This window comes from Carettochelys insculpta, chromosome 27 (genome assembly GCF_033958435.1).
Source record: "Carettochelys insculpta isolate YL-2023 chromosome 27, ASM3395843v1, whole genome shotgun sequence".
Lineage (NCBI taxonomy): Eukaryota > Metazoa > Chordata > Testudines > Carettochelyidae > Carettochelys > Carettochelys insculpta.
Window position 1 is genome coordinate 14,199,255 of NC_134163.1, and position 12,455 is coordinate 14,211,709.

At 61.1% G+C, this 12,455-nt stretch overlaps 1 protein-coding gene across 1 annotated transcript; it reads left to right on the plus strand.

Annotated features, from left to right (window-relative positions):
- The first annotated feature begins 1,544 nt into the window (after positions 1–1,544).
- Positions 1,545–12,240, plus strand: OCEL1 (occludin/ELL domain containing 1). The gene is made up of 6 exons (XM_074978290.1): positions 1,545–1,676; positions 3,502–4,709; positions 6,394–6,587; positions 7,530–7,698; positions 9,528–9,578; positions 10,943–12,240. The coding sequence occupies exons 2-6, from the start codon at positions 3,594–3,596 to the stop codon at positions 11,060–11,062; spliced, it is 1,650 nt and encodes a 549-aa protein (XP_074834391.1). The 5' UTR covers positions 1,545–1,676; positions 3,502–3,593; the 3' UTR covers positions 11,063–12,240.
- The last annotated feature ends 215 nt before the right edge of the window (positions 12,241–12,455 follow it).

Below are 12,455 nucleotides of genomic sequence, written 5' to 3' on the forward strand. Positions count from 1 at the left end.
CCATAAGTTGAACCCCGATTCAAACCAGGCCCTCGTGCAGGCTGTGGTGGGGTTCGGGGTCCCCAAGCTCTGCACCCCATCTGCAGGCAGGAGTTACTCTCACTCAGCAGGAGAACAGCGGGTTTGTTAGCTGACAGGACACAGCGTTGTACAGAGGAGTCAGTGCAGCCGGCAGGGACAGCCAGTCCTGTCCACATTGGGGACAGGAGGCCCCAGGGGGCCCCCGGAGCTGGGGCCTGGCCCCTTCCTTTGTCTCTCTCTCCCAGCCCAGACTCACTGCTTCCAACTCCCAGTTCCAATTCAAACCCCTCAGGCTCCACCTCCCCTTTGTCTGCAGCACAGAGGCGTCACCTGGGCGCCTGGTTACCCTCAGCAGGAGCCCCACAGCCTCTGTGAGCCACACAGGTATCCCCCACTCCATCACACAGTCAGCCTCGCCCCACCCTGCCCAGCATCCTGCCCGCTCCTGGGGGCCTCCTGGCCAAAGCCTCAGCCTGTAAATTGAAAGGAAAATCATCAGCTGGTGGCAGCACAGGGCTTCCAATGAATGGCTGAGTCCAGCCACTAGAGGGCAGCCGTCACCTCCGGCTGGTCACTGCGCACCATAGGACCTAGCCTACTACTGCTGCCCGGTCATGGAGCTTCTCCTTTTAGCTCCAGTGGGCGGGAGGGCTGTTCTGGGCTGCTGAAGAGCGAGGACTCGAATCCTGCTGGTGATCTGGCTGGGGGGGTCATTAGGAGTCAACCTCTCTTGTAGCTGGCCCAGAGCCAGCCGGATTTTGTTCCTACAGGCCGTGCCCTCGGCACGGCGTGGCTGGTGGGCAGGGGAGCCTGGGGCTGAGTGCCGCCTGCCTCCATGAGAACTTCCCCCACAGGCTGGTGCCTAGCAGCACAACCACCCCGCTTCAGCTCTGCACACGGGGCTGCCTGGGCCCAGTTAATCTGTAACTCGCTGTTTGCCATCGGAGGCTGGCACCGCCCCACTCCCCTCTGGACAGCCAGCCAGGTGCTTTCACCGCCCCCCAGCTTGGCCGTGAGGCCTGCGGGAGGGCGAGGCTCAGCCCAGAACCGACGTACCCCACAGCCCACAGCCCTGCAAGGGCAGGGGAGGGCTCCCGCTGTTTGAAATCCCGGCGGATTCAACCCGCTGCTCCCCTCCTGAGCGAGGCTGCAACCGGCGGCCACACCAGGAAGGCTGGCGCGGCCTGAGATATCCTGCTGCTGGTGCAGATCCTACACGCCAGGCCCAGCAGTACCACCCGGGTCCGCTCTGCTGCTGGGGATTCACGCTGGGAGCAGAAGTGAGCCCCCAGCGAAGCTGCTGGGCCCCTGTGGAGCACGGCCATGCGGCCTCGGCAACTCGGCGTCCCCTTGGCGGGACTTCCAGGGTAGGGCAGGGCGGTGACCCAGCCGCAGTTGGCTTTGTCCAGACAAGCCAAGGAGGTCCCCGCTCGCGAGGGCCCCTCGGGAATTTCTCAAGGAAATGTTTTTTCCCTCCGGACAACGCTGATCGGGAGGGCGCGCGGTGTGAAAAGGCGCTGGCTCACACCGCCCCGGCAGCAGGGAGGCCACTCCGGAGCAGCCACAGGGCCGCAGCTCACCTGGGACGGCCGAGGGGGACGCTCAGCTCCGTGCTCCGGATCAGACAGAGTGGGGACCGGAAAGCGGCCCCCCCGGTGAGTGCTGCCATGGGTGTAGCTGGGGGTGGACGGTGTCCTGTTTGCACCTCTCTAGCTAGGGATGCTTTGGGGGGAGTATGAAAAATTTCCAAGGCTTTGGGCAGGGGTTCTGAAGCCTGGAACCAAACCCAGGAAGCCTGGATTGCCAGCCAGCCCAAGTGCGAACGCCCCAGGAGCTTGGAATCTCTGGATGAGCGAAGTCTCCATGGGCAGATGGTCCCGTCTTTCTGCTCAACAAGCGGCTGCTCAAGCTGTTAACTCCCCCAGATCAATCCAGCCAAAGGTGTTTTCCACTCTGCACTTCACTCCACACACACACACACACACACACACACACACACACACACACACACACACACACACACAGAAGTGACTTGTACGTGTCTTTTTCCATGGGCTGCTAATGTCCCCTCCTGTGGCATTAGCCTGGCCCAGCCTGTGGCATTGGTCTGGTGAATGCAGAGGGTAGGAACTAGTGTTCCCCATAAGCTGAGCGCTTGTGTGGTTGCTCAGATGAGATTCAAATGCCGCCCAGCTGATTAGCAGAGCGCCCACCCCTGGGTTTTTCATTTCTACTTGTGGTGCACATTTAGACATGCCTCGGTGCACACGAAAAATTATCCCACACTTGGGTGACAAAGGTGAGAGGGAACATTGGTAGCAACTCTTTATGTTGACTGTGAGCCAGCTAGTGGTGCTGGCCAGATTTAAGAGGGCAGCCAGGCCGACAGCAGGGCGAAATTTGTACTTGCATGTTGTGTGTCACTAGTAACGGCGGTTCTCTTGACACCACCTTGCCTGAATGGCTGTTCTTGTTCTCCCAAGGGAGAAGCCACATCCCCACCCAAGAACCAGCAGGGACAGTCTCTGAGCTTTTGCGTCTCTCCTGGTGGTGCCCATTCGCACGTGTCCTGGTGCACTTCTTTTAAAAAAAATATTCCACTCGTGTGGAAAAAGCCTGCATGTGGCTGGAAACGACTAGCGGGATCGCTGCGGGGCAGCCTTTCTTTTGTTAGCTGTCGGTGTTATTTCTGAAACGGATGTGCCAGGCAGCGGCAGGTTAGCAGCCAAATGGGCCAGGAAAGCGGCTTGCTGGCCAGGCCCAGAGGAAGCTGGCCACACCAGCCCAGAGCTGCGCTGTTTTACTGCGTTTCACACCTGGGGCTTGTGCGGTTCCAGGGTTCGGCCGATGAACTGCTGAGCAGCCGAGAAATTCTCTCCTGATTCACCAATCAGGCGGGACAGGCTGCACTGGCACAGCCTGGCTCTGGTATGAACAGGGTGGGCACCCAAGGCCTGGCATGCGCTGGTGCTGAAGGGGCCAATGGAAGAAGCAGGAGCAGGTGGGTAAGAGCCAGGGTGACATCAGCGCAAGCCAATCAGGCTGCTCCCTGGGCGCTGCTGGGACTGGCTGGGCAGGACCTGCAGACGGCTACACGGGTATTGCTGAGTTCTCAGCCCAGCTCTGGAACGCCCCCACCGTCGCACCCCGGCACACACCGAGACCACAGCCCCTTTGCGCTCTGCGAACCCAGCGGGAGACAGTCCCTGCCTGACTGGCTCAGACAAGAGGAGGCCAGCGATGGAGAACAACTTACCCAAGGTCAAGTGGCAGGGCTGGGACGCAGGGCTCCTGGCTGGGCCCTAGCCACTAGGCCACACTGCCCGATGGCTGGCAGCAGGGCTGAGACCAAAGCCTGGGGGCGGTGGGCCGAGAGGGCAGCTCACACTCAGGGCATTGTATTTGCCGATGGGATGAATGGCGCTGGTGCCAGGACACGCTTCACCGCAGCGTTAAGCTGTCCTTGTTTCTTTCCTCCAGCGCCAGCAGTGCCCGGCCAGGCTGCAGAGCGCAGGGCATCGCCAGTCGCCACGGTGACACGGCACAGCGCCGAGACAAGGGACCTTGGGCACATGGCGCAGTCCACCTCCTGCAGCGAGAAGAGGCGGCCCATCGCGGAGCCCAGTGGAGACCCGCTGAACTCCTCCGGGCCAACGTGGCCGTCGCCAGCCTGGACCAGAGCATCCAGCAGATCCTACCCGCCCAAGAGTGACGCATCTGGCTCGTTCGCTTCCTCTGCCCGGGAGCCTCCCCTGTCCGCCCGGCCGCCCAGCGGGGACGTCCCCTGCAGCGCAGAGAACCAGGAGGCCTCCCCCTTGAAGCCCATCCGGCGTTTTATCCCCCGGTCATGGAAGAACTTTTTCCAAAGGTGGAGGCGAGAGCCTGAGCCGTCCCTGCCGCTGCCCTACCCTGAGCCCGGCGGCTGGTGCTCCCCACTTGTAAGTCCATTGTTAGATGCAGCCCACGATGGCAGCTCCAGCAGCGGCTTCCAGGAACCCGCCTGGTCCAGCCCCTCCGAGTCAAGCCAGGAGCCAGAGATGTCGCCTCCCCTGGGCCCTCCCACCTTGCCAAGCTACGAGGAGAAGCTGGAAGCCTACAGCCGCAAGTACTCCTACATGAAGTCCTGGCCAGGCCTGCTGCGGATGCTGGCCGGGCTGGAGCTGCTCTTTGGCGGCATGGTCTTCACCTGCGTCTGTGCCTACATCCAGAAGGACTACCAGTGGTACAACCTGTACGGTGGGAACCTGCTCTCCGACGGCCTCTATGGGGGCGCCTACGGGTACAATTATTACGGCCCCATGACCCCCTTTGTGCTGGTGGTGGCCAGCTTGGTGTGGCTGGTCACAGTGATCCTCTTGGGGCTGGGGGTCACCCTGTACTATCGGACCATCCTCCTGGACTCCCACTGGTGGCCCCTGACAGAGTTCGCCCTCAACATCATCATGTTCCTCCTCTACATGGCAGCGGCCATCGTCTACGTCAACGACGTGAACCGCGGCGGCTTGTGCTACTCCCTCTTCGCCAGCAACCCGCTGGTAGCTGCCTTCTGCCGGGTGGAGGGGGGCCAGGTGGCCGCCATCGCCTTCCTCTTCCTCACCACGCTGCTCTACCTGGCCGGGGCGCTGGTGTGTCTGAAGATGTGGAGGCATGAGATGGCCAGGAAGCAGCGGGAAGCCGTCGAGGCGCTGGTGAGTCGCTCCCTGGGGCGTGTGCCCCTCCGCAGCAGGAGGCAGCTTCTGCCCCTTTCCCTGGCTCCCGCCAGGCCCAGCGCCTTCTCTTGGCTCGGGGCAGGATTTGTCCCTTGCAGGAGGCAAAGCACTTGGAAGGCTCCAGTGGCCGACGTGGCCCCTACTCAAGCCACGGAAGCCCCATTACGCTCATGTTTCAAAGGCGCTTATGGGGCGTTGCAGGGAGGCAGAACGCTGGCCACCGAAGCCACGCCCCCTCCTACTTCTGCCACGCCCCCTCGCTCCTCCAGCCTGCCACCGCCCCCCACCCTTCCCCAGGCCTGCAGGGAGCTTCACTGTGCTGGGGAGAGGGCTCATGCCTGGTGCGAATGGGTGCCAGGGCTGCGACTCACCTGGCCCTCTGCCCCCAGCCCTGCTGCACTGCATGGGGCGAGATGCAGCAGAGAGTCCTAAGAAGGATGGGGCAAACCACCAGCTGCAGCCAGTGGTGGCCTTCACCAGGGCTCCCGGTTAACCCCGGAAGTGCCACTAGATCAGGGATGGGCAAAATCAGCCCCAGGGGCTGGATCCGGCCCACTGAGCGTTTCTGTCCGGCTCGCCCGGCTGGGCGGCAGCGTGTGCGTACTTACAGCCAGCAGCGTGTGGTCAGCCGCCCCCCTACCACTGTGCGCTGCCTGCAGCCGAGCTGCTCCTAGGCTTCTCCTGCCAGCTGCACATGGGGCGGGGGGGATAGCTCTGAAGTCAGGGGGTTCCCCTGCCCCTGTGCCCCATCTCTGCAGAGCCGGGGCCGGGAAGGAGACACACACAGCGGAGCGGCTCCAGGCTGAAGCGTGGCTGGTGAGTGACTCAGGAGTGCAGAGCCAGGGAGGGGAGACAACAGACAGGGACAGATTTCCCTGATGGAGGCAGAGGGCGGCTTCTCGCAGAAACGTGCCCAGCAGCAGCCAGTGCGCACTGTGTCACCGACACCCCCAGTCTGTGCCCCCCCACACACACACTCAACTGCCATACATGCTCCATCTGTGCCACTAAGTCCACCTCACACCCAGTGTTTCTCTTCTACGCTCACACGATCTTGGTCTCGCTCTGTAGCGCCCCAGCCCGACCCCTTCTGCCCAAGGGCCGGCCTCTGCCAAGAGAACCCAGAGCCAGCCCGGAGCCGGCCCATGACTAGTAACAAACTTCACAGAGTGGCCCCGCTGTGGAAAAAATTGCCCATCCTGCTCTAGATCAAAGCTAGTTCAGGGACCTACCCAAGGTCCTGTGCATACTCCGGTGGCTATTGTTACCCAAGCTAGTGCAGATCTCTGTCTCTCTGGGTGAAGCGATCAAACCCTCCCTCCCCGCAGTGTGGACACCTCTCCCTGGCACAGGCAATATTGCCTATAATTTTTTTTCCACCCATGTGCAGAATAAATTTTGTTGTGTGTCATGTGCAGATGCGCACCACCCATAGAAACACAGGCTGCCAGCCGGGGGCACTCTGCTAATCAGCTGGGCAGCCCCTGACTCTCTCCTGGGCGGCCACCCAAGAGCTCTGCTTCTGGGGAACACTGAACACAATGTCTTCCTCTAGTGACTACACTGTGCACAGAAATTGGAGGCGGTGGGGTATGGAGCCTTTGTGCCCCTTGGTGCAGCTCTCACTTCGCTGCTGAGCCTCATGCCTCTCTGTCCCTTTAAGCACAACCCAGCCCTCCTGCGAGCCAGGCCAAAGCGGATCGTCTTCCAGGACGAGGTGGGGCCGGCCGGGGGCTCGCCGGGGAAGGTCACCAAGCAGCTGTGCTTCTCGGAGAAGGGCGAGGCCTCGGGGGTCCAGAGCTGCTCCATCCCCACGGGGCACACCCCAAAGCCACACGTCATCCCTGACTACGTTGTGTAAGTAACGACTGCTCGTGTCCTGGCTGTGGGGGCCGGCTCAGGGCTGGGTGCCAGCGGTTCTGGCATAAGCAGCAGCAGGTGGGTGGGTGGGGCGGGGGCTGAACTGGTACCAATGGGTTTAGGCTGTAGTCACCCTCCTGGCAGTTAAGGTGCTGGGCAGGGACCCAGAGTCCCTTGCTCCAAGGCCTGCCTCTGTCACCGGCCCTCCTGGTCACTGCATCTCTCTGCACCCAGCGGGAGAACGAGCCTGCCTGTGTCTACACAAGCTCGGAGCTCTTTGGGACAGGGGTTCCCTGTGTCAAGGCAGTGCCCGTACCATGGGGCCCCAGCCTCTCGAGAGGACTATGATGCACATAATCTCTGAGCACCTGGGCTGTCCCGGGGCGGGGGCAGGGTTGGGGCAACCCCTCTCCCAGTGTCCCAGTCATGGGGTCCCAGGCAGCGCCCCCATGCCCTGGGCCCCGTCCCCTCTCTGAACATCTGGGCTGGGATTACCCAGGGCAGGGGGCAGCAGCCGGGGGGCCCAAACACACACACCACGTGGTGCCAGTGGCAGCCTGCTCTGCTGTGCCTCGCCCCCCACGAGCCCACTTCTCTGCGGGCAGTGGGGAGCCAAGGCCACATCCTGCAGCCCAGAACAGCCGGGCTCAGCGGCAAAGCCAACAGAGCAGGTCGCTGCTGGCATCATGGCCGGCTGCTGGCCCAGGCAATCTCCTTTCCCTCCCCCATCCACAGGGCGGCCACTGCACCTCGTCCTCTGGCCGGAACGGCTCTGCTGAGCACCCCGAGCTCTGCAGGCGTTTTCCTGCCTAGCACGTCCCTGGTTTCCTCTGCCCCCTCCTGCTTAACGTTCTCCTGCCGTTCATGGATCCATCCACGCCCACCTCACACCGACTCCTTCCTCCCTTCCCCTCCCCCCAAACCTCCTTGGTCGGGTAGGAAGTACCCGGAGATCTGCTACCCGGAGGAGAGAGAGAAGTACAAGGCCGTCTTCAACGACCAGTACGCAGAGTACAAGGAGCTCCACCAGGAGGTCCAGGTGGCCCTGCAGAAGTTCAAGGAGCTGGAGGCCATGATGCACAGGCTGCCGTCTCGCACGCACAGCCAGGTCAGTTGCTTATCAGAGGGCAGGAGATGGGATATGGGGCCTCTCGTCGCATGGGAACCGCGTCCTGTCCAGCCTGGTCCAGCAGCTGGGAATTTTGGTGAGCTGAGCTGAGGGCTCTCAGCTGATGTCCTAATAGGATAGGAGAAGAGACAGAGAATATCTCTATAAATCCATGGTGCGAACACCTCTTGAATAGTGGGTGCTGGTGTGGTTGCCTCATCTCAAAAGGGGTATTTTGGCCCCGGAAAAAGTTCAGAAAAGGGCAACAAAAAGGAGGAGGGGTTTGCAACGGCTGCCCTGTGAGGAGAGATTAAAAAGACTGGGACTTTTCAGCTCAGAAAAGAGGAGACCAAGGAAGGAGAGGACAGAAGGCTATAAAGTCATGAGTGGGTTGGGGACAGTGAGAAAGGAAAAGTTCTTTACTTGTTCCCACCACACAAGAGCTAGGGGTCGCCCCTTGGAACTGATGGGCAGCAGGTTTAGAACCAGCAGGACGTTTCTCTTCACACAACCTGCGGAACTCCTCGCGGGGGGAGGCGGTGAAGACCAGAACATCAACAGGGTTTAGAAAAGAGCGAGATAAATTCATGGAGGTGAGATCTCTCCACAGCTGTTAGCCAGGCTGGGCTGGACTAGTGTCCCTAGTATGTCAGAAGCAGAAAATGGGTGACAGGGAGGGATCACTTTGATGATTCCTTGTTCTGTTCACTCCCTCTGGGTCAGCCGGCACTGGCCGCCGGCGGCAGACAGGGCGCTGGGCTGGATGGACCTTTGGTCTGATCCAGTTTGGCCGATCTTAGGGGACAGGAACAATCTACAGGAAACCCCTCGCTGGAACTGGCTGGCCCCTTGCCAGCAGCGTTGGCTCAGGAGGAGAGCTGGAGAGCCCACCGAGATGGGCTGGGCACCCCCAGGGAGCAGCAGCTGGTACCTAATTTGGCTTGAGCTATTGGAGCCTGGCTAGAAGCAGTAGTGGCTTGACTGCCCGGCCACAAGCAACCACTGCAGGGCTGTGGCTCACGACAGAGCTCTCCGGGAACATTCCTTGGCAGAGCCACAGAGCTTCGTGCTCTGAGTTCCTCCAGCCATTCCTGGAGGAAGCCAGTGCAGGTCACACCCTGGTGGTCACAGATCTGCACTGATCCTGCTGGGGCTGATGCCCGGGGCTGATTGAGAAGTGGGGAAGCTGGAGTTTGGTACTGTTTGCTGGGATCCAATCCAGCTCGCAGCTGTGCGCTTGGAGGTCCGGTTGTGTACCACACCCCATGCTCAGAGCTACACCAGTGCACGCGCAGGGGCAGGCTTGGTGTGACGCAGCTAATGAGAGAGCCCTGCCTTCAGTCCAGCACGCCTGGAATTCGATGTCCCCTTCCCCCTGCACACGCACATTCTTAAGACACCCACGATTGTCCGGGGCAGGCCCTGGTTTTCCAAGAGCTGGCATCAGCTAGCAGATTCGAAGAGCAGCAGCTCTCCCCAGCCAGGTCCTTGTCCAAGTTGTCCTGCCAGGCACCCGGCTGACGGCGAGTTAATTTCCTCATCTATTTCCAGAGTGTTGGAGGGGTTCCCGCCCCAACCCACCACAGCCAGCGAGCTGTTTAGCAGCTAACAACCAGAGCTCGCCGCAGCCTTCCAGGGCCATGGGCTCATGTCAGCAAATGCTGCTTTTGCAGACCCGAAAGAGTCCTGCTCAGACCCGAAAAACATTCCCAGGGCTTCTGGGCAAAGGAATTTCTGCTTCCTGCACCCTCGGCTGCGGACCCGACCTGGCTGGGGCTGCTCCCTGCTGCCAGGCCGGGCCCCTTCACCCGCTGCTTTCTGCTCCGCAGGACCAGAGCCGGGTCTCCCACATCTGGAACGAATACAAGAAGAAAAAGAGGGTGAGTTGGGGTGTGGAGCTGGGGTTGCCTGGGTGGCAGACGGGCAGGGATACGCTGCGTGGCCTGAGCCCCGTGGGGTGCAAGCCATGCAGCTGGGTCAGGTCCCAGTGAGGCCATGGCAGCTCGCACCCTGTGATGGGGTTCAGGGGTCCCCATGCACTGCACCCTGTCCGCAGGCAGGAGTGACTCTCACTCAGCAGGTACAACAGGAGGTTTATTAGGCAACAGATGCCCAGTTTCTCACAGAAGCGTCAGTGCAGCAGTCAGAGGCAGTCATTCCAACCCGTCCTGGGGAGAGGAGCCCGAGGGGGGCCCCTCTGGGGTGTAGCTTCCCCGCTCGCCCAGCTGGCTGCCTTCCAGCTCCGTCTCCCCTCCAGCTTCTAACTGCCACCCCAGAATCAAACCCAGCTCAGCTCTTCCCTCCTCTGTGTTCAGGGCAGAGGTGTTACCTGCCAGCCCAGGTTATAGCCCCAGGGTCATCCTTAGCTGCTGGGAGCTGCTCTGCTTGTCTCACACATCCAGCCTGAGTCTCACACATGCACTCCCCCCGCTCCATCACAGCCCCATTGACCCAGGCTGCTGTGCTGTCCCTTCAGTGCTGGGCGTGTCAGACGCCTCCCAGCTGTGCTGCAGATGTGCCCTGAGGCTCCTCCACCCATGTCCCCATTTGAGCCCCACTCGGGGCACCTCTGGCTAACGAGGTCTCCAAAACAAGCCAGGCCCCGCTGGTGCGGCTGCGGAGCCCTGGTGGTATGGACGAGCCAGGAATGGGGTTGAGTGACTCTAATGGGGAGGCAGACAGACCTGGCCTTTCTCTTGGGGTCCCCCAGACGTGGTCCTGTGCCTTGTCTCAATCCTGGCCTGCCTGAGCCAGCTCCCAGCAGGGCAGCCACCAAGCATGGGCCTTCCCAGCCAAGGGCCCCAGCACTAGGGAACAGTCCCACTCCTGCATCTCCTCTTCGGTCAGGAGCTGTTCGGGGCCCCATGGCTGGCAGTGGGGATGCAGCCAGTGTTCCCTGTAAGCCGAGCACTTGGGGCAGCCGCCAGGAGAGAGTCAGGTGCTGCCCAGCTGATCAGCAGACCACTTGCAGCCGGTGGCATGGTCCTATGTATGGTGCATGTCTGCACCTGCCTTGGTGCACATAACAAAAATTATTCTGCCCGTAGATGTTAAAAGACGAGTGGGAGCATTGGCTGCAGCCCTCCCCACGGTCGGGAGTACGCTGGCTGGAGCCTGAGCAGGAGCAAACCCCGGCAGCCCTGCTTTGGTCTCTGGTCATTGCTAAGTGAACACTGAGGGCAGGTGGGGGTGTGGGGCCAAGACCTCACTGGCGATGCTGACGCAGGCTCCTCCATCCTGGCAGGACCCGGCCTTCCTGGAGAAGCAGGAGCGCTGCGAGTACCTGAAGAAGAAGCTCACCCACATCAAGGCTCAGATCCAAGAGTACGACCGGGCTGGCAAGGAGCACGCCGTTAGTTTCTGAGCCTGGCAAGGGGGTGCGGCCCCAGGCTGGTCCCCAGCATCCTCTCCGCCAGCCCTGCCTGGCTCTGGGGCTGGCCACCATCTCTTGGCCCAAAGGGAGCAGGAAGCAGGACCGTGGGCAGGCAGATTGTGCCGTCCTGTGCATCACACGCGCCCCCTCCCTGCCCCATGCTGCCCTTGCCCAGCCGGGCCTCGGAGCCAGCAGCGCACTCCCAGCTGGGTGGGGTGGGGAGCGGTGCGTTCCTCCTGCTTGGAACATGCACCACACTTGTGCCCCGGCCAGTGGCAGCCACCCCCCTTGCGGGGCTCGGCCCTGGGGCCAGCACGTTGCTTGTGGCTCACTTTGCCCTGGTGCCCAGTCAAGAGGCGCCAAAGGCCGAGGACTTGCACCACTCTGAGTCAGAGCCTTGACTTCAGTGGGAGCAGGATGCAGCCCTGGTTAGAGCCTTGGGAGACCAGCCAGAGAGCGCCTTGTCCACCTTACCTGTGCGGTGCTCAGCCACTCGGCACAGCGCCCCTTGGAGGACGGGGGCAGTGGTCGTCTGTGCAGCAAAGACGGAGCTCTGCTGGGCGCCTGTCACCGTCCGGAAGAAGAGACAGCTTCCCCTCTTGATCAGATACGTCCAGCTGCCCTGGGTGATGTCCTGGTAGCCAGCAGGATCTGTCCTGCCTGATGCTGGAATTGAGAGGGACCCTGAAGGGCAGCAGGGTGTGGGGCAGGGTTCCTTGCATCTAAACACGGGGGGTGGTCACCCAGCAGAGATTCAGGTGCTGCCCAGCTGACTAGCACAGCACCCACAGCCAGCAGCCTGCGTTTCTACGGGTGGTGCGCACCCTCTCCTGCCTCAGTGCACATATAAAATTTATTCCACACATGGAACAATTAGAGGGAACCATGGGGTGGTGGAACTGCCATTGTACTTGCTCTCTGGTAAATGCACTGTGTGTCATAGCTGCATCAAGGTGGGCAACTGGCAGAGCTCTCTGCTCCCCAGGTGTCCTGAAGCCCCCATAGAACGTGCCTGTGCTCCAGCCCTGCACCGCCCCCGGGGCTTTTACCTTTAGTTCAAGCTGTAGAGACTCTGTGCCCATACTGGGAAGGTCATTAGGGTCTCACCTTCTCCCCCAAACCCTCAGCTCTGTTGGCAGAGTGGCAATAAACTCATGACACGTTGGGAAAGTAAATAAAGAGAAGTTATTTCCATGCGTCGGTCAGCCAAGAACCAGGTGTCACCCGCAGAAACGAATGGGCAGCAGGGTTAAAACAACCCAAAGGAAGGTGTTCTTCGTGCCGTCGGCCTATGGAACTCCTCGCCGGAGGATGTCGTGAAGTCCAAGTCTACAGCAGGGGTCAAAAAAGAGCTCGATAAATGCCTGGAGGATCGGTCGCTCAA